General features: G+C 39.0%; 2 protein-coding genes and 1 long non-coding RNA gene across 5 annotated transcripts in view; 1 reads left to right on the forward strand and 2 right to left on the reverse strand.

The window, feature by feature from the left end:
* Positions 1-2,437: 2,437 nt before the first annotated feature.
* Positions 2,438-20,288, forward strand: arhgef33 (Rho guanine nucleotide exchange factor (GEF) 33). Of its 3 annotated transcripts, none has more exons than XM_015022648.1 (17): positions 2,438-3,107; positions 6,808-6,851; positions 8,938-9,102; positions 10,355-10,476; positions 10,581-10,738; positions 11,903-12,019; positions 12,853-12,979; positions 13,565-13,697; positions 14,523-14,630; positions 14,752-14,844; positions 16,029-16,177; positions 16,859-16,951; positions 17,073-17,251; positions 18,017-18,474; positions 18,558-18,770; positions 19,219-19,361; positions 19,545-20,288. In XM_015022648.1, exons 1-17 carry the CDS (start codon positions 3,056-3,058, stop codon positions 19,669-19,671), a joined length of 2,481 nt encoding a protein of 826 aa, XP_014878134.1. In that variant the 5' UTR covers positions 2,438-3,055; the 3' UTR covers positions 19,672-20,288. The 3 variants fall into 3 exon arrangements, with proteins under 3 accessions (XP_014878134.1, XP_014878136.1, XP_014878135.1); XM_015022650.1 differs by having other exon boundaries at positions 16,862-16,951; XM_015022649.1 differs by having other exon boundaries at positions 2,439-3,107; positions 19,222-19,361.
* Positions 12,668-13,571, reverse strand: LOC106940032 (uncharacterized). Its single transcript, XR_001422979.1, has 2 exons — positions 13,038-13,571; positions 12,668-12,963 (listed from the first exon to the last, which is right to left on the reverse strand). It is a non-coding gene; the product is annotated as an uncharacterized LOC106940032 (long non-coding RNA).
* A 3,242-nt stretch (positions 20,289-23,530) lies between the features above and the next one.
* LOC106940030 (mitogen-activated protein kinase kinase kinase kinase 3-like) overlaps positions 23,531-25,046 on the reverse strand; it is a gene marked incomplete at its 5' end in the record, with an annotated part of 23,134 nt that continues 21,618 nt past the window's right edge. Inside the window, 2 exons of the mRNA XM_015022647.1 lie at positions 23,531-24,081; positions 24,471-24,524. Of these exons, the coding sequence (XP_014878133.1) occupies positions 23,994-24,081; positions 24,471-24,524 (142 nt within the window). The remainder of the gene's footprint in view (positions 24,082-24,470; positions 24,525-25,046) is intronic.

Genomic DNA, 25,046 nt, shown 5'->3' on the forward strand with positions numbered 1-25,046 from the left:
GGATGCTGCTGTATGCTGCGAGCGTGACACACAGCGAGGCTGTTGCATAAACATATCATGTGGCTACTCTTGTTATGATGGGAAGGCTAACTCAGCATGGCGGAGGCAAAGAGCAGAAGATTCAAACCACAAATTAGGCATAAACAATCTACCACATCCAATTTTTTCCTACAACTATCATAAAAGCCAGAATATCAACACAGATTTATACTATAACTCTCACATATTGTGCACCAACATAGTAGAACATATTAGAATTTGACAAGTCACATGATGAATTTGACCGTTTTATAATAAAATTTATGTGACCCAAGATACTGAGAGAAAGAATCACATTACAACATGTAAAAATATGCATATTACACTACTTGAGGCATGGTGTCATGACTTTTTTCCTGTGACAACCCAACACAACTTAAGCTAGAACATACGGTGGGACTCAAAACGATCCACACTCATTTTAAAATAAAATTTTTTTGTGATGTATGAAACGAGACAAAAAGTTAAAAAGTGGTTTTGAAACTACTTCCACCTTTAATGTGAAGCATATACTTTTGGACAAAAGAAAAACGATTAGCCTGGTATAAACACCCTTAGCCTGACACTTACATGCTTGGGTTACATGTGATGTGAAAAAAGTCAATACCACGTCAAGTGTAGCTTTCTAGCAATGCCAGTTATTTGTGGAGAAAAGCCACTCAGAGCATGATGCCACTACCCCCATGTTTGTAGGAATGGTGTTTTTTTGTTGTTTGTTTTATTTGTCCATGTGACAAAGTTACCTTTTGGTATCCCCACCCAAAAATTTATATTTGATCTCATTAGAACCTCAGAAACCAACATTCAACAAACTTTTGGAACACTTTTTGAGATCCTCTGTGAATTACAGTCCAAAACAAAGGAGCATTTGGTGAGTCTGTGCTTCGTGATGAGACCACAAGCACTTTTATCGAGCTTATATCTGAGATGGATTGAACTATAACATCATGGGACACAACATGATTCACTTTCCTCTGCTTTATGGGATCATTTTTTAGCTAAAAACATATAAAAGGTGGATTTACGTCTTTTTTCCCCATATCCAAAAAAACTGATGAGAATTAGTAAAAAAAAAAAAAAAAACAGCATTACACAGGAGATTGCTTGCAGATTAACTTTAAAATTTCTATTCACTGAAAATAAATCAGTTTTTTTCAGCTCCACAGGCACAAAACCCACATGATATTTTCTCTGAACTCAGTTACTGGTAAGAAACACAAGTTTTGGTTTGTTTTGTTGTTTGTTTTTTTGTATAGAAATAAATGAAGAGTGCATTCGTCTTTTGCAAACTCACATGTAACGGCAGAATCAAATGATGTGTTGGGAATTATGTAACCTTAAAACACAGGTTTTTCTGTGAAGACGAGGAGCAGCTGTGATGTCTCGGGGCCTTTTTGTCCAAACCACAGAGAAATGGGTGGAAAAATCAGGGAGACACATCCAGTAAATAAGACCAGAGATGGACGGAAACACGATGGGAAAAAAGTGGAGGGGCGACTTCTGACAGCTATAGGGTGAGAAATTCTCACCGGTTATTCAATGACCAACACATGCAAATAATTTCACATCTAAACTCGAGGGTCAATCTAAAATCTTGTAATATGAAAGTCCTGGGTAGCAGAGTATTAACTGGAGAGGTTGGTAAGACGTCATGTTTACAGTTTACCACAAGCCATGTGCTCCCACTTATTTTCATCATGTGACAGCAAAACTAAACTTTTTCACTTATGTAACCTTATGTTACTATTATTGCACATCATGGTGAGCAGCACACCATGTCCACTGTGAAACATGGCGGTGGCAGCATCATGTCATATGTCAGGACGCATGACTGAGGCAGAAGGGCCACCTTTGAGCCAGAGCTTCAATACTGTGGTTAGCATCAAGGAACATAAAATGAGGAATCTGCGGCGAGAATTGAAAGTCACTGCTCGCACATTCTCCAAACTTTCTTTGCAAAGACGAACTAGCAACCACAACGGTTCAGAAACAGGGACAAACTGACTGTAAAAGACTTGCACCTCGAACTGCAGCAAAACGCGACTGAGTGTTGACTCAGGGGGGCCTGAACACTTTCACATTTTATTTGTAAAGGGGGAAAAAAAAACACACACACATATCCTAGATTTTCATTGTGAGATTATAAAGCAAACACATTAAATCCTGCTAAAATATGTACACGTTTCGGTGGTAATATGACAAAATCTTTAAGAGGTGTAACTAGTTCAAGAAGGCCCCTGCAAACATCATTGTGTAGTCCTCAAATCATTGCATGATCCACTGCATAAAATCAAACAAGACAGTGTTTGACTGGCATCTTCAACAGGTTAGTAAATTATGAAACACACACACACACACACACACACAAACAAGTGCAATTATGCGAAGTACATAAGTGGTCAACAGCTGGTTTGCATTTGCATCAATCTGCTGGTTCTGTTTTTCATGACCTGTTCAGCTCCCCTCACTGTCCTGTGCAGGGCCCCAATTGGCATTGAACTTAGAGCTGGTGGACTTCATTTCCTCCGTGGTTCAGCAGAATATGTTGGCGGATCTTTGCCTTACAACCACATCCATCATCCTTCCGACACAACAGCTTAATCCAACCTTCAACTGGCACTTCTCAAGGCCACGGCAATAACCTCTCGTCCTTTTTGTCCCACACACTTCTGTGTAAATCATCCTCAATAACAACCAGTCACGCCTCCTTCCGTCTAATGACATAGCTACACAGTCTGCGAGTGCATGATGAACAAATGTCTCCCTCTCCACTTCTGATCTTCTTACCCTCTATCCATTCAGCTGGCCGAAGACAAGGAGCTTTTTGTACAGAACGGGGAATCACAGGACTCACATGCTTCAGTAAGGAGAAACTGAGAGATCGCAGCAGATGATAGACTTCCTCAGAAGAGAAGAAGACTGGCGAGGAACGGGCTGGAGTCAGATTTGGGGCTGGACGAGGTAACTCAGAACCGCGTGAACCGAGCTGGACTGGGCTCAGAAGGACTACCTGAAGATGGAGAATGACGGGACAGAAGCCAAGGAGAAGGTTGAGGATCTGCCCGAAGGTAGAAACTTATATAAACACGTCAGTAGCAAATTCTCACAATCCAGATTGGTTATATATATAACTGATGGCTTCATGCTCTTCAGGCCATGAAGCTTAATACACTAAAAAGAAGTCCTCTGACTTCTTTTGTGCCAAGTTTCATTAGATTATCTTGCTTTTCAAATTAGAAAGTTGAAATAATGTAAAGTAACAAGAACTTTTTTTTTTCCTTTCCTTTAAATGAAAACTTTGGTCATTTAAAGTAGCAAAGCCAAAAGTTGTAATGTGGCAAAAACAATATGTTGTGTTTAGGATTTACAGACGCTGCTCATATTTGAGAGTTGCTAAAATACACAATATTTTATTCAGATATTAAGTATTTATTAAATCTTGCTTTGAGAGTTATCTGACATGTCATTTCTTTTTGCCAGGGTGTGAAGTTGGTAAAATATTTCTCCATTTAGCGGGCAATGAGAACTCACAGTGTCCAATCACAACGCTGCAAAGAAATACATCTACTTATTTCCATAGTTTGGATTTTCAATCCAGTGCATTAAAGGCAAATTTAAAACATTAAGATAAGAGGATGTGAGACAATATTCTCATTTTTTCTTCATACTTGAAACAAAACAAACTTATTATGAGAATTTGCAGTTTGTAAGAAAAACAACACAATACAGCAAACGTGTGGGCATTTTTTTGTCCAACATGGTGGAAACTTCATGCAATCATAGCTGGATTTTGAATGTAGGGCAAAAATATGAAACACAAACATCCTGGATCCTTTGGAAAGGTTCCAATTCATGAAAACAGGAGCCCAGAACTGAAGAAGCATGAAGATGCAATATGCAACTGGGTCAGCGTTTCATGTCACCAAGGGGTCAATTTGCTTGACTTGTTTTTTGTGCCTTATGGCCGTTTTGCATCTTCTAATTCTATGAATTATCTCAAGCTAAAGGATCCTGTTCTTTCTGTTTCATGTGTTAGCCATGTCTGCCGTTACCAAGCTCCTTCTCGCGTCTTTCAAAAGCTGTTTAACAAAATTACGATTATGAGAAAAACATTGTTGATATTTCTATATAAAAATGAGCCTTTATTAGCTTGCCTGTTTTAACTTTACAAAAAGAAATTTATGAATATAATGTTGAAAACTAAGATCAAAATGACCTTCACTGCAAGTAAAGAAGACTTATAAGCCATTGGCATCTCACAAGCAGCTTTTGATAATTACCTTTTGCTAACAAACTTCACTTCCGATTCACTTACTGCAGTAAATGGTGTCCCTCAGGTATGTGTCATTGGAACACTTCATTTCATTCTCTGTATCAGTAATGTTTACTAATTTTTCCATTTAAATGTTGATGATCATAGACATTTTTATAGAGTTATTTAGAGTTTAGTATCTGCAGTAGGCCTGGCTCTCGCTCAGCTGCAGCTGGCTTTTAATGTTGTACAATTAAATTTCATTGGTATAAAACTTGTTTTAAACTCACAGGAATCAAATCTCATGCTTCCAATTAGAAAACTAAGCCAATTAAGTTGACACCATTTACAGACCCCTGTTGCTGTCTGTACAGACTTCAGAAAAAGAAAAAAACTATTTAAACTCACTGTGTCTCATAGACATTGACATGAAAAGGAAGACTTTTGCTGAGGATTTTTAAAAGACTTACGGGAAGAGCAATCTGGCTTTAGATGTTTTGCTTAACTTATTTGAACACAAAAACTGAAAACATTTGTGTGTGCTACGATTGTTGTAACTGATTTTTTAGTTAATTTATATCCCTGTCCAGGACACTTAAAAAAACTGATTTTTCTTAACTTTTTTTTTTTTTTATCTCAACGACATTTAAAAAAAAAACACAGCTCCTATAAAATAAAATCACACGTTCCTGCGTACTGGATCAATAATATATACATATATATTTTTTGATATTTATTTGAAATCTCCGGGTTGTCTCAGGACAATGGCACAATGCGACATCTTGATGCCAATTTTCTTCAGCTGAAGCTTAAGTGAAGCACACGACCCCAAGTCGCCACAGGAAATTTGACACGCCGCGTTCCCACAGACAGAAAGGCTTGATTGTTGAACACTTGCTACGCTTTCTTTAGCTCACGCAGAGACGTGCAGTACGTTGTGCCAGCGGGCTTAGTCAGTTACGCATGATAATGTGTCATGCATATTTGAGATGACCCTCTGCAGTTTTGACAGTAGCCCCAAACTGTGCTGTGGCCACAAACGGCAGCATTGTGCGGCGATCTGTTCAAAAATGATTTGCATTTGCACATAAAATCCTTCACTTTTTGATTTAGTTGGAAGTCGCAGACTTGTCGTTGACGATCACATTTCTTGGAAGGAAGAAAAATGTTTTTTGACTAATAAGTGGCATATTAAAAATATCAACAAACTTGTGCTCCGACTAGCAGTCAGGGATCTAAATCTCTTTCCCATGACTGCTGAAGCAAACCCTCAACTTCTGTGGAATAAAATATACGTCATGGTCTAGGGCAAGCAATTAAACCACAATAAAATCCAGAATGTGTTGGTCTGTTTTAATAAGCGATACATTTGTTGCGGTTGTGGTTGATTACTGTGTGGCACTGATCAACAATCAGTTAACTGATTGTTTAAGGACAATATCAATGTGATCTCAGGTTGATGCTTCATGGAGAACTGAGCTGCATGCACAGGCACCAACAGAGTAATACATTGCTTAAATCAAAGCAGTACTTTTTATCATAAACTGCGGACTTTGAGGGAAATGTACTTCAACGTTATTCTCATGCTTAGAAATCCATTTTAAAAAATGTCAAACGTGTCTTATTATCTACTGTTCAAGTGATTCTGAGTCTGCCGTTTTCATCAGCTGCCTAATAATAAGTGAATCTATCCGCTGAGGCCATAACGTCTTTTTTGACTATTTAACGTAAAAAGTTACAGATAGGCTTAAAGACGAAGCCTAACAGTCAAATTTATAGTTTGTCTCTTTGACTGTTGATGTTGTAGTTATGGTAATAGAAGGATGTAATTACCAAATAAATCATTTTCACATTAAATACTGAAAACAAGTTAATGAACAGATTTTTTATTTTATTATTTTATATGAAATTAACCACCTTGCAGCTAAACGAAAATTACATTTAACACGTGGCAGAATGTTATTTTTAAAGATGTTAAAGTATTGAATGCAGCATAATACTTTATTCCATGCAAACAAACACAGAAGTACACACATACATACATTAATAGAACTCATTAATATATCAAAACAAACCGTGATTTTAAAGCAGATGTACATACCTTACCCTTTGGGTATGTTACACCACTAATATTGTTTTTAATATATTTAAATATAATTTCTACATTTGTATCTGTAATTATGTGTGTATATGCACATAAGTAAAGTATTAAGTTGGATTTAATTCATGTGTTGTTGGTGTGGTCAACACTTTTTATGCCTGCAGCAGCCATGCAGGCATTGGGAACTCTTCAACATCCCAAGTAGAGTTCAGATTTCAGATTTTATATGTTTTTTTGTTTGTTTGTTTGTTTGTTTGTTTGTTTGTTTGTTTTTGCCAGAATGTTGAAAATAAGATCCTGGGTTCACATTAACTGCATTATTAATTCTGGTCCAGATGGGTGTCAATAGTACTGCATGGTACACCTCCAATTCTTGGTATTTTGCTGCCGATTTACATTATTTTCCTTCTTGCAGATACAACAGGAGGTGTGGAGGAATGTCCCCAGGAGATTTCACAGGTAAATAAGTAAAGAAAAAATAGTTGTTGTGTCCCAAGTCAGGTATTTCTTTAAAGCTTACCATAGCTTAAAATAATCACTGACTGTGTTTTATCTAATAAAGGAGGTTCAAAATCTGCTCAAGTAAACCTTTGTTAAATTTCTACTTTTGTCGACTGAGGACTTATCTTCTGACAGGAAACAACTGAGCCCATCAGAGGTGACCATATGTACATGAAAAGCAAACATTTTTGTCACAAGTTGTAACAAAAAAGTCAATCTGTGGCCATTCTTGCCCTGTGGCTCCGAGGTTGGAAACTGTAGTGACGTTTATTGGATAGCTGAACTGTTTTTTTTTTTTTTTTCTGAAAACAGAAGGGGAAAAAATTTCATAAAATTCACATAATTTTTAAAGAAAACACAATCTATGTGGGACTTTCATGTCAAAAATGAATATAAAACCATTAATCTATGACTTAGCCACCAACCACAAAGTAGGGGGAAAAAGAACTTTGTTACCTTTACACTAAAGTGGAAGGAAGAATGGACTGAGGCCTGCTGGTCAGTGTTTATGGGTTCTGCCAACGTAGAGAAACTAAACTTTATGTTAGTCAAAGATAAAAGCACAAACGGAGACATATGGAGAACTTCCTGAAAACTCGTCCGATCTTCTGCCTCCAGGTATTGGGATGCTAAAGATCAGTGTCAGCTCTCAGAAGGAAGAAGCAAAGGCAAGCAGGACAGACGCTCTATTGAGCCTCCTGCCTGATGCCTTTCACATGACTGAGAGCAAGGACAACACAGAGAGATGGAAAGATAGAAGGAAGGAAAGAGAGCTGCCTGGCCCACGTAATGTTCCCATGAGCTGATTCACTTATCCCCACCAAATAAATTCAATCAGTGACACATGAGAAAACTAAGAATGGAACCACAGGAGAAGACCCGAGTGGAGAGAGGCTGGTGCTGATATAGGATTAGTGTAGGAAACGTCGGCTTTAAATGAAGGAAGGCTGTTCGTACTTTAAGTCCTTCACTGGAAAGCCTGAATGAGAACAGACAAAACCTGAATGACCCGTATACTCCAGAGGGAAACTCCACCAAACTCTAGCAGACACAGTTACGCGGTTACAGAGACTGTGAATTGTGAAACAAACACTTTTTTTTTTCAAAGCCATCAAAAACACTTAGACTATATTTTACAAAATAGAACCATAAAAACTAAACAACTGGTCATTAAATCAAAAAGATTTCCCAAATCACCAGGACCAGTGGCGGTTCTTACATGTATCGCTGCCATCGGGCAGCCTCCCTAACACACACACGATTTATAAAGTAACGGAGATGTCAGGAACCAACACCGTTGAGTTCAAATAAATAAAGTGATAAAAACTAGGAACTCACAATTCTCACTGACAGTAAACATGTTTCACAAACTGCTGTAAAGAATCTGTCAAGAAGGTAGAATCATTTCTGGGTTGTTTCGATTCCTGGTCAATCTGTAGCTGCTCTTAGAAGTGTAAAAATAAGATATCAGGTCTTTAATTAATCTTCAAGTATTGTGCTTTGAATCAGATACCAACTTCCATGGTATCAGCTCATGATGTGCTCACAGGTCTGTAAAGTGCAACTAACCCCCCTGTGAAAGCTAAGCCCCTCCCATGGCAGGTTTTGAAGAATCTCAGCAAAGTGGGCGGAGCCAAGAGAAGAAGAGTGGAAGAGGTGTGGACAGGAAGAAAGAAACACTGCTGATTACTTTGTACTTTGTCACTATGTTTAGAAAACCTTCCCTTTTTCCTTCCTGGTGACACGCCCCCAGACTGTGACGCTCTGAGCTGAAGGCCAGATTACCTACATCACCATACCACTTCCCCTTTTATGCACAGTGCTTGAAAAAAAAAAAAAGTGTTTCTTTATATTTACTGACATATTGTTAGTTAATAAAGTTTAATCACAGAATAAGAACTTTTCCATAATTTATACATATTGATTTATACATATAGACACTTTATTTAATTACTAATCGTTACTGCTATTGCTTGTTTCACTGTGACTCTTCCTTTAACCTAATCCTGGGAAGATGACGTTGACCTTTCTCCATGTGATCCAGGTGCAGGGCCTGCTGGTGGAGCTGCGCGAGGGGCTCCGCGCGGCCGTGGCCGAGCTGGTCGAGCTGCGTCAGAGGGACCACGTTTTGGGGGAGAAGCTCCAAGCACATCAGACTGAAGTGGATGATAAGATAATGGGCCTCAAGAACTCGCTCAACACATTTAAGGTGCAAGACTGAGTAAAACAGAAACATGTGCAGGTTCTATTTTCGGAGACGCAGGATTCTGTAACATGATTTAGAACACAAACTGCAAACCAATTCAGTTCAGGGTGAAAGTGACTGCCTGCTGTAGATTAAAAAGGGCAGAAATGTGTGTCTGAAACTCGTACAAAGTTTAAAACCATCCCGTAGTCATAAAAGGGGTTGAGTGGAGCCCGCGCGAGGATTTCACCCGGTACACGTTCCCAGCGCGTGCGTTTTTTTTTTTCTTTTTCTTCTTTGTGGTTTCGGAAAATGACGGTTCACTACTGTTACTCTCCCGTCGTCCCGCCATGGCATCTGCCTCGCTCTTCCAGCTCGTCGGGCTAACACTGTAGGAGGGGTTTAACGTGTGAGTTTACATATTTTGGCCTCCATTGCAATACTTTCCCAAAGAAAGTAGTTATCCGTCCGTCCAACACAGGGGGAGAGTCGGGAACCAGATTTAGAGGAGTATTACTAAGACCTCTTTAACTTTATCACCTCTTGTTATGTTACAACCACAAACTTTAATGCATTTCATTTGAATTTCATATTATAGGCCAACACAAAACATAACATAGGAAAGAATTTTGACAGGAAAAACACAAAAACACTTAAAGATATCAGAAGTTTGATGATATATCAAACTTAAATAAGTATTGGCAATATGGACGGATCAATATTTAGACATCTATACTCATTAGTATACTCCATCGCCTGACTGCTTTGCTCATTGGTCGTAATAGAGATGATTGTTCACCAATGTTCCCTAACAGACCTTCACAGAACATCTGGGATTATACTGAGATTAAATTACACTCATTTTACTGATTAGATGATACTGAAGGCAATTGGATTCAGATTCAGATGACTTTTATTGTCACTCAACATAACATCAGAGATGCCCTGCAGACCGAAATTACGATGCATATTAAGTCACAAACAGAAACCAGCTGGATAAACTATAAAAGAAGAATAAAAGAATAAAATAGAATAAGAACCAGAAAACAAAGGGGGGAAGGCACAATAAATATAAGCAACAATATGTGCAAAACAATCAAACTCAGATTAATAAATAATGGTAATTGTTATGATCTTCTTTGTTGTGGTCATATAAAAAGCCAGTAACCAGTCCTGCTATCTGCTGCAGATTTTCATTTCACTTTCAATCTACAGAACACATAATTAGTCTACAGCAACCGGGCCAGTCACATTTCTACATGACATCTGTTCACAGGAGGAGCTGAATGTGGCGTTGTTCCACATTAGAGATATGTCCAACAGACAAAGGGAGGCACAGAGGAGGATGGAGCTGCTGCAGATCGAAAGCAACAAAGATATAATTCCCCTTCCACACAGGTAAGGGTGCAACAACGTAATGTACCTCCTGATTCATGTGGAGATCATTTTTCTGTCATTCTTTCATCTAACCCTGACCTTCTACGCTTATGCTGACCTACAAGGTCCAGCAGCAGGAAGAGTTCCAGGTCAGACGTGCTGGCATCGTCCGGGGACGAGCACATCTGCACACCCAGCCAATCAGAGCTCAGTGTTTATCAGACCTTTTTCCCGACTCCGCCTCAGGGCGAGTCTCCACAGAGGAGCAACACGTCTACACAAAGTGAGTCTCTTCGCCTGTGCAAAAGTTCATCCATTCTTGGCAGTCTTGATCCTCAAGCTTTCTGGAGGCCTTTCAACCGTCGTCTTTGGACTTTGGTTGATTTTCCTGTTATTTTTGTTCCAGTCTTTTGTAACTCATCTTGACAGAAAGATGCAGTTTGTGCAAAAAATAACAAAAGAAGGAAAGTGGAGGGAACTGGTGGAAGTGTTAGGCCTAAAATAACTGCACAGCAGATGACCACTGTTATCTAAAAAATGTTTTAAAATTAACATTAGCTTTTGAGAAAAGACCTGAAGCAGGACCAGAGAAATGCAACATACTTCCAGGAAAAAATATGAAAACTGTTTGATCATTTAAAAAGACCAAAATGCACAACAATTGAGTTAAAAAAAAAGTTTGTCCTTTCAGATTCTACTTTTTACTTCATTACATAAAAACACAAAATAAATAACGGCCTTTTGATATTGATTTGCATTTAAAATGACTTTATTTTCAGTTTCTCATATCATACAGTTCGAGTTACTGACAGAGGCATAACAAGCACTTAAATACATGGACATGTTCTTTAAAATGCCAAAAAGTCCAATTTTACTGTTCCGTTTGGCCTCCAGATTTCTGTAGCTCAGGGTTTGAAACTGGGTCAAACAAATTGGTAAAAACTAACAAAAAAACTTTTTTTTTTAAAGCACTGTTATATATTGGTAAATATGACCAGACAAAGTATAAAACAGGCCTTTATCACATTACTGAACTTCAGCTTCGAGTTTATTCATGATTGGTCAAATTTGAGGTAAAGGTTTTGTACTCCAATGTCCAGAATTTTACAAAAATTTAAAAAGAAATTTAGAAATATGGGCTGGGAAAAGCACAGAGTTTCTACTTCACAGAGAAGTAGTTCTTAAAATCACTTAGTTGGTGATGTTTTTTCCCTATGTCAAATATAACTGGAATGTTATTTTTAGAGTCCGGTTGCTTAATGAACAGAAAAACTGTAATGGTCTGGAAGTGGAGCTATAAGGATTGTCAAAAAATAAAAATCACCCAACAAAAGGCTGGAGAGATAAAGTCTGGCTCTTTTACAGCAACCCATAAAGACACGAGGGACGTATTTAGCATAGATATGTATATTTTCCTTTTGCTCATGCTCATGTTTACATGTTACAGCCTCTACTTCTGACCAGGAGGCTCTGCAGCAGCAGCAGCAGCAGAAATCTCCGTCATGGGGAGAGAAGACAAACAACAGAGACCGGATGGAAATCTCCAACAATCAGACTGAAAACAGTAAGAACAATCTCTGTAAAACTTCTACAAACTATTATCAACCACAAACAAGTTAGCCTGTCATAAGCAGTGGCACTGATGACCAAAAAAATTAAAAATTAAAAAGGTGTTGGTGAAATCATCTGTTCCTGTTTTAAGATCTTTCTTCAGCTTTTACATACAAATCAGAAAAACAAACGTTTTCCACAGAAAAAAATATACAAGAAATGGCCATTTAAAAACGACGAATAACAATGAATAAATACTCAATAAAGTTAAAACTAAAGCCCATAGCTTTTAGCTTTCCATTTAAAAATGTTTACCTGAAACTAAATTTAAAACAATGCAAAAAAAAAGTCTAATAAAATCTGAAGGATGCAGTTAAATATATAAAGTAAAACTCAACAAAGGCATATAAATAAATAACTTCAATAATAGCAATTGAAATAATAATAATCAAAATAATATTTAAACAATTTTATAAATTGGTATTGTGTACAATTAATGATTAAATAATGAACTAAAATGCTAGTGATAAATGAAATAACCATCTAAGGACCGAGCTGATTTGTTTGTAACTAATATCAGTGTAAAAGTAAGTAAAGTATCTGTGTCATTAAGTCCAAACTTAATGAAAGTTGCTGCTGCTGTTGTGTCATTTTAAATCAGTTTTTTTTTCTCACCAAAATGAGGAGATTCTTTCAAATAATTTCACCATCTATTTGGTATTTTTAGACTTCTTACTTGGGAATCTTGAGTAGCATCGTTCTGAAACAGAACAAGTCCTCGAGGTTACAGAGTAAATGTGACTATAGTTACAGTTTGTGTTGGATGTTGTGTTTTTATACGTGCAGATAAGCGACAACGGGCCGCGCTGGAGCTGCTGGAGTCAGAGAGAGTCTATGTGTCCCATCTGTCTCTGCTACTGAAGGCCAACATCTCCTTCAATGGATCCGAAGCTCCAACTACGAAGGACAAACGGTAGCACACTCCTCAAAAAAATAAATAAATAAAATAAATTGACAGAAGGGACACTTACCGAATAAAGAGGCTGAATCAAACATTTGACAAAATAAAAGCCGTGTTTTGTTGACAGACGCTTCAGTCCAGCCACATTTCAAGCATCACATTCCCAAACTGGCCCTCTGAGCTAATTTAAAGGCTTACGGTGATGGAACAACAGGAAATAGATAAATCAAATAAAAGAAGGTCATAAACACTACTGAGACAGAGCTTGCTATTGTAATCGCTGCAGCACACACGTGCTACCAATGAGGAGAAGACCCAATGAAATGCAGCCACCGCTGGACTCGGACAAATTGTGTTTAAAAACGGAGGCTTTCGCTTTAACCTGCTTAACCTGTTGCTGTTTGTCGCGCGAGCCGCTGAAAAGAAAGACTGTTCCCGCCTCGGTCAATAAGGAACTCCTGGATGTCGATGAAGACGAATGTCTGGGCCACGTCAGATTTTCTAAATGACTTTAACCTCACTTATTTCTGAATGATCACATTTCAAGAAAACTGTTATTCTTTGAAATATTCCCCGTGTTTTCCCTTCTGCTTGCAGTCCTTTCCCCAGCTCCTTAAGGTTTCTGATCCAGCAGCACCTGGAGCTCCTTCACACTCTGCAGGAGCGCGTGCTCAGGTGCCAGTGGCAAGGCATCATGGGAGATGTGTTCATGAGGCTCACCAGCAAAGAGGTAAGCACGAAATTAGACTTTGCGGAATAATGTGGAAAAACATTATTTGTTAATTTGTTTTGAAGAGCAGTCTGACCTGATGTGTGTTGTTTTAGTAGATCTCCTTATAGTGCCACGCAAAAAGCTTTACTGACTAATTTTCCCCATTTTGTCACAACAAACAACCATGTATTTCACTGGAATGTTTTGTGTAAATCAGCTTCTTCCATAATTGGGGAAAAATGTAAAAATGTTTCACTAATAAACTTTTTCAAATAATATTTGCTAATCCCGCCAAATCCAGAACTATAATTTTAATCTCCTAATATGTAGCTTTAGAAAGGAAAAAAAAAGTCATCTTGAAATAACCTAATAATCTTAAAGGCGTGGCATACCTTTGTGTTCAGGCTCAGAACAGCTGCTAGTCTGTAGGGGTGTGTCATCATCACCTTTGAAAATCTACAGACAGAACAGTTCTCTGATTCTCCATTGAACTTGTTTTATTACTTTGACTGGTCCACTTGTACGGTACGCATGAACATGCTTCGGTCTCAGCAGCTCGTCCAGTGTTGCCGTGGGCCTCTCAACTACATCTCTGATTAATTCTCATACGTGGCTTACGCACGCTCCTCACTTTTGATGATTTTTCTGTTGTTGATCACCTGGATTGGCAGAAATAATTAAGGCTTCTCCTGGTAAAATAATTGTTTTTCAGAATATTTATAACAAAATGTTATAAATGTGATGAAAAAGCAACATTTCTAGGAGTTTACAACCAAAGAAGGTGTGGCAGAAGGGGGTAAAAATCACATGAGTTGAACAAATGAAAACATTTCCTCCGCTCAGAGTGATTTCCTGGACTTCTACGTCTCCTACCTGAAAGAGCTTCCAGATTGTCTGTCCGTTGTCACCGTGCTGGCGTCCAGCTCCATGAAGTCCGCTGCTTTTGTGGATGTAAGATTACGAAAAAAAAAAAAAAATCAAACACCTTTGAATGCTTCTGTAGTGTTTGAATTATGTGAAACACTAACTTGTTTTCTTCTTGTCCTGGTTGGCCGTTTCCTGCCACCGTCAGTGTGACGTTCTGGGGGATGAATCCAGACCTTCGCTTTACACCCTGCTCCTCCAGCCAGTCCAGAGGATCCCAGAATATCTGCTGCTGTTACAGGTGGGATCTACAATGTTAGTTCATTTTAGTTACATTAGTCTTTTACTAAAAATGCAGAAAATTGTCTCATTTGAATTTAGGCACATTCATAAAGTGGGGAAAAAATATCCTACATTAGGGAAAATTGATTGCTTTTATTTCTCAAAAAAAACTAGCCCAACATTTTGGAAAAAAAAATCTTTACTTTGCTTCTTTAGATGGAGCCATGTGCTCCCTAAATATAACGTGACACACAGTTCCATTTTCCCTAGACGCAATTCAGAATGGGTATGACAAGAGAGAGCATGTCATTTCAATAACCCTGATACGTGTAGCTCTTCAAGAGCAGCGGCTCCTCCAAAAAACTGCATCTGAGGCAAAAATTTAGTTTAAACAAAGTGGAACTGTACCAGAATTGACGACCTGTATTTTTCCTGCCAACATGCAGGAATGTTACAGGAAACAAATAAAATCTCCTTGGCTCGCAGCGTTAGATCTGCAGCTAAGACTTACTGTCAAAAAGATAAACATACAAAAATCCACTGCAAGTTTAACTGGAACTTGGTGCTCTGGTCTGACTAAAGGTGAGTTAAAGGATGTTTGAATAAAAATCTGGATAGAAATCTGGTGGCCTCCGTCAGAGAACAGGAAATGGATCCTCGAGTGTTTTAACAGGAACGTGGTCAAATCAAAATAAAGCCAGTATTTTCGTGGCAAAAGGATATTAATGAAAGAATGAAAAAAGCATAATATTTAGGTATTTTTACACATGTGCACCCCTGCTTGTTTTATAAATGTGTATAATTAATCTGCATTGTTCACTTTTCCCATTACCCAACTATTAATCCACTGCAACATAACTGAAATAAACTAAACAAAATCTGGTTTAAATGTGTGTTTTCATCATTTGGTTCAGACTGAATTTTCCCTTTTGCATGTATGAACGATTGAAATGTTTATGTATATATACTGCTCAAAAAAATAAAGGGAACATTTCACTTTAATTTTGTGTGTGGCTCCAAATCCAGGCCTCCATTGGTTAATAAAGTTGATTTCCATTGATGATTTTTGTGTGATTTTGTTGTCAGCACATTCAACTTTGTACAGAACAAAGTATTCAATGAGAATATTTCATTCATTCAGATCTAGGATGTGTTATTTGAGTGTTCCCTTTATTTTTTTGAGCAGTGTATATACATTTGTAGGGCCTGCTCAGACAGACAGATGCAGATCACCCAGACTACTACCTGCTGCTGGTCTGCGTCCAGCAGTTCAGGTCCTTCACTGCGCAGTACCACCACCTACTTCAGCACAACCAGGAGCTCCTGCTGCTCAACCGCAAGGAGGTGCAGAGGTCAGAGCAAACGCCCGGCACAAAGCATCGACACAGCCAGTGGAAGATAGGGGATTATGGCTCCCCACCCAGGGAGCCACAGCCAAATGCGGTGGGGTAATCAGTCAGCTGAACTCCAGACAGAAAAAAACATGACTGTACACCAGAGCTGAAACATTAAACTTAATGTTGGTATTTAATGTTATTATTATTAGGAATCTGAACTGCAGTTCACCTAAAACTTTACATTTTAAAATGTAAAATACTTAATTCGTTTAAATCTGAAATGGTTTTTCCACACAAAACACAAAACTTCTTAAATACAGTTCTGCATTTGTGATGCCTTTTATTCAATTTGTGAAAAACAATAATAATAAAAAAAGTATTTTCAAAACTTGTCAAGATAAAGTAAAAATAGAAACAGAAACCCCTGATTGTGTTGGACTGTTTCTGGAATGTTGCACATCTGGCACTTTCCAGAACTAACTCTTAATTATATTTTTACTTGCTTATTTTTATGTTGCTTGAATCTTAAATCTCAAATCCATCCATCCACCCCCACATGTATGAATGGATAAGAAGGACGGATTCACCAGGGGCATATTTTATGCAAGAACTGGCACTGTCAGGTGGATACATTTAATTTATTGCCTTTAAAATAAAGGTTTACATCTGTTTGTCCAATCTGCTCTGCTCCACCAGCAGGTCCAACATGAAGCAGCTGTTAAAGACGGTGGAGGGAGGGATTCAAACTAACAACATTGGTTCACCTTATCCTGGCAGTAATGCAATGCTGTGAGTGTTTCAGCTGCTTCGCTTTTCATTCTTATGTGATGACAGCAGATTGATGTGCTGCCTGTTCCAGATCTCTGGCTCATCCTTCAAGCAAGTTTTAATGACCTTTTCTCCTCAACAGGGAGCATGCTAACATGGTGAAGCGTCGGAAGCAGTGTCTCCTGGAGCAAATTCAGTCCCACCGCTTCCAGGATTGGGATCACAGTCAAGATGCACAGAGTCACTGCTATAACGCAGAGTGGCCATCCCAGGTGCCGTTCTTCAGCCACAATCTGGACTCCCGGAATCCAAAACAAACGGGTATGTGGTCGAAAGAGCTGCTGGCTATTGTGTCTGGTCAACTTAGTCTGCAACTTAGTTAAGCAAGATGAAATAAATTGAGAGAAGTTGATGTCCGGTCAAATATGTTTTCTATGTCTTTCCCGTCCACGTTCATGCTGACTATCCCAGCAAAAGTATATCTGAGCACTATTGAGTTTGACTAATGGCCAACACAGTGCCAAAACCCAGTGACACACCACCACCGAATAAACTTGTTTAATTTAATTCCAGCAATTAACTAAAAAACAAACACATTGCTCATAATGGAGAAATTCAATAACAGATGCGTTATAAATCTTTACCCTCAGAAAGGCTTGATTAGCCATTTCAAAAACTTTGAGACTCCACTGATCCTCAGTAAAACCCATTATCCACGAATAGAGAAAATATAGGACAGTGGTGAACTTGTGTCATTTGCAGACTTGGGTGAAGTTTCTTCTGTTTGGTCTTTTCTGTTGTGGAATGTCATTAGAGGAGTGTTTCTCGATTCCAGACTACTGCCCTACATATTTTAGATGTGTCTCTAATGTAGAACATCTAATTCAATGATTCCATGATCTCCTCTGCTGAGGAAGTTTGTTGCTCACCCACTTCTTCAAGTCATGTGTGTGGCAGAAGGGAAGCACCTAAAACATGCTGGGCAGTGGTTCCTGAGGACCGAAACTGAGAAACACTGCAGTAGAGTAACTCTCCAGTATGCCTTTGGCAGTCTAGTAAGCTGATTGACCAACATTGGGCCTCTAGGTCTTGGCAGTATCCCAGAAAGCGAGATGTCCGAGGGGTCACGTCAGCACAATCAGGTGCCCACCAGGCCGGCTGAATTTCGTCAGGTTCAGCCCGGCTCGGCTCTGGCTGATGCCCTCGGGGAGTTCCTCCTTCCTCCCGACCCTCCAGGGATGGAGAGTCTCTATGACGAAGATGGGGTCTCCCTTCATGACACATCTTTGTTCGACCACTGTTCATCGGCGTCCTCGGACTCCTCTATCGACATCGCCTTTGTGAAGTGCCCCAAAGTCCCCCAGGGATCCCATCACGCGGTGGCAACCAATGTGCCGACAAACCGAGATGTCTTTGGCAACGGAGGAAGCCCAGGTAATGGTTACAGCAAACTGCCCAACCGGGGTTGTGTGTCACCAGATGAAGCTGTAATGACAAGACGCAATCTCCATCGGCCACTTCAAGCCAGCCAGCGTAAGAGTAAGGTGAGTGCATTGAAGTAGATTCATCTTTTGGTCAACATGCACATCCCCATACATACACTTTTTGCTTCTTCTCTGCTGTAAAGTCACTAAATGGCCTGCAGATGGAGAACACAGTGAGTGGTCTGGATGTGGGACCACTTTCAGACCACCTCCAGAGAGTGGGACTGAGCAGCCACGCCAAGCTGGAGCGTCAGGGCAGTAAGGGCAGTAAATGTTCCACCCCGTCGCATAAAGTCCACAGTCCCCTGGGGAACACGGACAAACAGAGTCCAGATCTGCACGGACTGCTCAACATTGTGGGTATCACAAGAAATATAAGTGAGCAAATTCAAGTGCAGTCAGGTGTGATGTTTGATATGAATGGAATCGCTTTCTATCTAGGGTGGCAAAACCCTGGGCAGGCAAGAGAAAAGGGGGGAAAAGGAGCTACACAATATTGCCAATACTGTCCACCCTTCCAAATCAGAGAGTTCTATTCATTTTCGTGGCCTCAGGTGTATATGCCACTAGCATAAAGTTTTACAAACAATTGTAAAAGAAATGGTTGCTCTCAGAAAATCACAGAATTGAATGACAGTAACTCGGCTACAAAGCAGTAGGCCATAATGTCACGGACCAGGGCAACCGGATGATGACATTTTGATATCAGTGGTGATTTAAAGGGAAAAACCATAATCTGTTTTTGTCTTCCTATGTTTTTTTTATGAGTGAATAAACTAAATAAATCCTTGTTTTTAACCTAAGCAGGACTCAGGCATCCAGTCATGGGCTGACGAATCAAAATGGAGGAGCACAACAGAGGAAAATAATCACACCCCCTTCAGCGAGAGGAGTCGCAAGGACAAGGGAGGCTTCAGGAGCTCGTTCAAGAAACTCTTCAAAAAGAAGTAGGCATGGTTATTTACCACCGATACTCTGTGCTGCGTGAGTTTTAAAAGGGCAAAACAAATATTAGAAAAGATGTCAAGACAGGACAAATAATGTCAGTGAAAGTATAAATAAATATTGTGCCATCATGAGCACCTGATAGAAGATATTTTCTTAATCTTTTTTTTTTGTCTTCCAAACAGGACTGCTGATGAGAAGAAGGAGAAGGGAGGAGAAAAGACACCAGAAAATCAAAACAGTGAACATGAAACGTCGATGAAAACTCCCAGACTGGTTCACCTGGAGATAAACCGTGGCACAGCTGTATAATTTGTGCTTAGTATGCATTTCCCTGTTTTGTAAAAACATTGTATGAGCTACACAGCAACTTTCCACAAACTGAAATGTGTTTTTTTTTCTTCTGTCCTACCCCACGCCCAGCCTTCAAACTGAAGGAAAGCACTAGTTCAAATACCAGTGGTATTTTTTTTTTATTTAAACAAAACCACAAAATATGCTAAATTCAGCTGTTTTAAATTCTTTGCAACATTAGAGACTGATTTAATAGCGTCAAAATGACGAGATGTAATTTTGTTTAGTCAGCTTGCGCTTTCATCCCATGATTGTAATCAATTACAATTTTCTTTTGTTGCTTTTGTCCAACTAATCCATTCATGCCAGTTTCAGCCTTTTAATCAGTAGGTTGTTTTAAACTCAAACTATAAATTCCAGACATGACTCCTCTGTTCATCTTAGTTACGCTATACTCATAATTACTGCAATATACTCAGGAAACATTAACAGCTACAATGTTTGTTTGTATGGGCTTACAATGCTTATTTAAATACACTATGTAGAAATTACAATGTTCTTTGTGTTTTTCCTGCACTAGATTTATCTCGAGAGAAATAAGCTCAATAAAAGTTCTCACTGGCTATTTTTCTGGCGATCAGCTGGTCGTTGAATTATTGTAACACTAAAAGATGCTAACATCTATTAGCATTTTGCAACCTGAAACTCTTCAAATTTGAGAAAACAAATGTTTTCATAATCCTTGAACTTTTGCCTACTTTGTTTTGTTATAACCATAAACTTTAATGTATTTTAGCAGGATTTAATGTGGTATACCAGTGCCGAGTAGTGCATGACTGTGAAGTGAAACATAAAAAATAAATAAATGAGTTTTGATTAAGTTAAGCAAACAAATAATAATAAAAAAAAAATCTCAAAAGTGTGGGCAACTTGATCTCTGATAACACATTGCTGTGTTCAAAGTTTTAAAACGCACAAATACTTTTGCAGTATTTTAAGGTAGCGCAAATGAACAAAGCACAAGATACCCGGAAGCTTCAGTTCCTTCTTTTTAATGTGTTAACCTGTCATCTCATAAATCTGTTACACTTCTGAAACAAAATATAGGCAATTATACAGTATGTAAAACAAACCCATTTTTATTTTACACTATTTACACTTTATAACGTTTGCATTGCATTATGAAAACAAAACAAAAACAAGAAGTGATGCGACAGAGGAGACGTCCCCTGCTTTTTTTTTTTTTTTTTTTTTTGCTCAACATCGGAAAGGAGACGAGGATCAAACGGCGTTTGGGGAAAAACTTGAAATACTTAACACTGATCAGCTAATGAGCAGCAGACAGGTGACGCTTCCAAAGAACGAAATCCCAAGGCGATGATATTTATGCCACTTAGATCTTTTTTCATCCAGAAAATTCACATATCTGGTACGGAAAACAAATCAAAAAGCAGATTAATTTTACAGGATACTTGACTCAAGTTGAGCAGATGCTGTTGGAAGATTTCACCTGGTCTCAGCATTTATAGGGTCGTTCACAAGAGGGAGGAAGCTTGGAAACAGCATAATGTAATCGAACATGAACTCTTGATGGACATTTTCCCACGTCTGTTACGGTTAAAAGTCACGAAAAAGAAAAAGAAACAACATGAAGCAACCGAAACAGTTTGGTCAAGAAAATCCACAAGCGATTCTAAAAAGAAAATCAGGTGCACCGAAATAAATTCAGGCAAAAAAAAAAAAAAAAGAGAAAGAAAATTACGAGACAATATGTAGGTGCTGTGAAATGTTTGAGAATTTAAAGAGATTTAGACATGATTTGTTCAACACAAACCAGCTGAGATTGGACTTTTTATTTCTGTTGAAATCTAAGATAAATCACGAGGTAGACTATCTAAATATGGCCACAAGGTTTAAGTGATATATTAAAAAATATATATATACATATCTCGTCTGACAAAAGAAACCCCAATGTTATTTAATCGGTTTTTTATTGTTTGCTTTTTTATATATGGTTTTAAGTGTAAAAGGAACTCTGTAAATTAAACTGAGGCTTAAAATTGGATTTAGAATAAGTTTGGCATCTATCTCTTCAATGAGTGTCTCCAGTTAATGAATTTTAAGAAGAAAAAAACCCCCTGTGAAAATAAGATGGTGTGTTTAAATGGAACTTGAGGAAAGTTTCCTTTAATAAACAAATCCCACATGTCCAGGCAAAGATAGATTATTTTCTCTCATTTTGGGGGCTTTTCTTTTTATAGGATTTTAAAAATAATCTACTTGCTTAACTTCTAGCTTTTTTAAACACATTTTGTCTGCTACTAGAAAAAGACAATCTTCACTCTGTAGTTATTTCTAACCATATCCGTATTTAGTTGCCAGCACAGATGACGTCCGTCCAGAATTTCCCCTCCCAAAAGTTGAAACAGCAAGTTTCATCGGCTATGAGGAGCAGTAAGCCTCAGAAACACACCAGCAGGGGGCAGCAGAGGTCTTCCAGCTGCTTTGTCGAGGCCGGAAGTGGTTTATTAGCTAAACGAAGGGGTTTTTACGTCTCGTCTTGCGTGCCTCTCTTTGGACATAGAGATGAGGATTAGAATTTCACAAAGCTAAACATGGCGCTCCTTTAGTTTCCATAGAATGTTTTTATATATAAAGACATTTTCGTGGCAAGGAAAAGGCTTAAAAACGTCTTTCTTCAGCCAGCTGACGATCAGCGTGAAAAAAATAATAAATTAACTACACCTACTTGTTGCTGGCCCATGCCTATGGGTGAATACACATCTGAAGTCAATTTACGTGTGTTTATCGGACATGAGATAAGCCGGGAGAAAATAGTAGAGTGGACTTCAGCTGTGGGTAGTTTTATCAGAAACCGCAATGCTCCTGACGAGAACAGAAGAGTTTTTGGACGTGGCACGTTGGAGTGTTGACGGTGTGGGTTGGTCATATCAAAACGGAGGAGAGTATTTCGTTGTCGGTGATGCAAGTTGCCTTTCACGAGATCAACTAAGTTATTTCTGTGTAAATTATTAATTTATTGGGTTATATTTATTTGTTGCTGCTCCTTCAAAGTGACCTCAGCCAGATTAACCAGACCGGCACACCACACGCTTCCATGCTCATACAGGCATCTACAGGCACACACTGTGCATACACACGCTATCATGACATCACATTTGTTTATGAAACACATTTCGTCTCCTTGTGCAAATTTCAAATACCAGTGGTTCAATAAAATACATGGAAATAATAATGATAAAACAAACATAAAAAAAGGACAAATATTTCTGAATAAAACAGCGTTAAAAACTGAAAGGGGGCAGAACTCCAAGTGATGAGGCAGGAAATGATGCATGCAGGATGAAAAACGAGCATCCGCATCCTGCGTGTGTTCGTCGGGATCTCTTTGCGGGAAATGTCCGATTACTGAAGCCGTCCAACCTGAAGAGAACCGAACCTCGCCACAAACAAAAAAACAAGAAATTTGAGAATCTGTGACTCCTCTATGTCTCCACGGTTCGACAGAGCAGCTATTGACACACGTATATACACAACCAGACTTTTTCTTTTAGTGTTCGACTTTACCATTAAAAAAATGTATTTACAAAGAATTAAATAAAGGTTTAATAAGCACTTGTGTGGTGTAGTGACGGGTACTGGGGATTTATCCTTAGCGAAAGTGGTAAAAAAAAAAGAAGATTTTAGTCTGGTCTCTCTTTTTTTGAGTTTTTTTTTGTGGGGGTCTTTAAAACAAACATTTTACGACAAATGAAGAAAGTCGTCCTTGTTAATAAAGTTACGCCATGCCACAATAAATAAAGGGACAGTTAAAACAAAAGAAATGGAGGAGGAAAGAAAAAAAGGGGGTCAGAGGTGAATTTCTGGGGCATAATGGCCCTTCTATGAAGCTTCGGCACAAACAGCAGTAGTATTACAAGTAGAACTAGTGTAGCATTGGTGTGTTTTCTGGATGTTTCTATACTCCATGTGCAGTCTTGCAGGGAAAGGTTGGAAGCTGCGTCTTCACGCCGAGTGTTTAGACTCTTTGCTTTGACATAAACAAATCCAAGAGAAGTCCCTTCCCGTCCTCTCCCCGAACTAACTAACACCTTTCACATACACACACACACACTGATGCAGTTTTAAAAGGGTGCAAACATCTGCATTCACAAATTCTCCTAGTCTCCCGGTCACGTTACCAAGCAGGCGGGCGAGGGGGTTAAGCTGCGGTGCTGGGATGAAAGCGACTACCGGCTCGTTTCGTTGCTCCCTTGTCTGCGGTAGCGGTCGGGTGTTTAGACGGCGCTGCGGCGATGGTGCGAGGGCGGGGTGGGGACTCAGTAGCTGTTCTCGTGGCCCGCCAGGATGTAGAGGTTGCTGTGGGCTGTGGGGTTGTCCGTCGGCCGGCTCTCCAACACCACCACCCTGAAACACACGCGGTTCAATTAAATAAATAGATTAAAAAATAAAAAAAAAACAAGAATATGGTGCGATTTCCCATGAATCAAAAGAGTAAAAGGAATGATAAAGAAACAGGATTTAATGTAGAAACATCCGGTCAATCAGCAACCCATGGAGAAATCGGCTGAAGGATGTTATTTGGAGGAGGGAAAAAAAACGGCTCGTCACCCCAAACGACACCTTGAACAGAGTAATAGATTTGTATCGTCATATATCATCCCGTATTTGGACTCAAGAGGGTCAGCAGTAAGGTAGTAGACACCAGAATCTTCCAGAACGTTTAAGAGGAATTTGTTAGGAATCCCGAAAGAACAAAAAAAAAAAAAAAAAAAGCCGGTGAGCGGTGCTTGTACCTGGGCAGAGAGCGGCCTCTGTCCTCAGAGTCTGGGTCTCTACCATCAGCTCGTCTTCAGCGAGAAGGCAGCAGAGAGGATGTTAATGGTGTGTTTGTGTGTGGATGGTGAGTCAGACTTTACCTACTTAAAGAAATGCTTAAAAGTTGAACAGAAATTTCTACATTTGTTCCCAACTTATTATCGTTTGTTTTTTTACAGAACCTCTTTTCTAGTCATAGTTTTATGTTTGGGACGTGTTGTGTGTTCTGATATGGCACATCGATGAGGACTAGAGCTTCTCTTAAACTGGTTTAAGAGAAGCTGCAGCACCATGCAAAAGTAATCATATCCTGTGAACATTTTGTCATATTACAACTACTTCAATGCAGTTTAGTGAGATTTTGAGTGCATTTCAAGCTGGAGGCATCCATTTTCAATTGGTTCAAGTCCTGACTTTGGATGGGCCATTGTAAGACATGAAGCTACTGTAATCCAAATCATTGGTCTCCAAAGTCAAACCTCAAGGTCTGTTTTCTGGATTTATGAGTGTTTCAGTTAAAGGGAGCAAGGGCGTAGGTTCGGTCTAAGTTTTGG

The sequence above is a fragment of the Poecilia latipinna genome, unplaced genomic scaffold (assembly GCF_001443285.1).
Source record: "Poecilia latipinna isolate Pla-1442-1.1 unplaced genomic scaffold, P_latipinna-1.0 Scaffold3067, whole genome shotgun sequence".
Classification (NCBI taxonomy): Eukaryota; Metazoa; Chordata; class Actinopteri; order Cyprinodontiformes; family Poeciliidae; genus Poecilia; species Poecilia latipinna.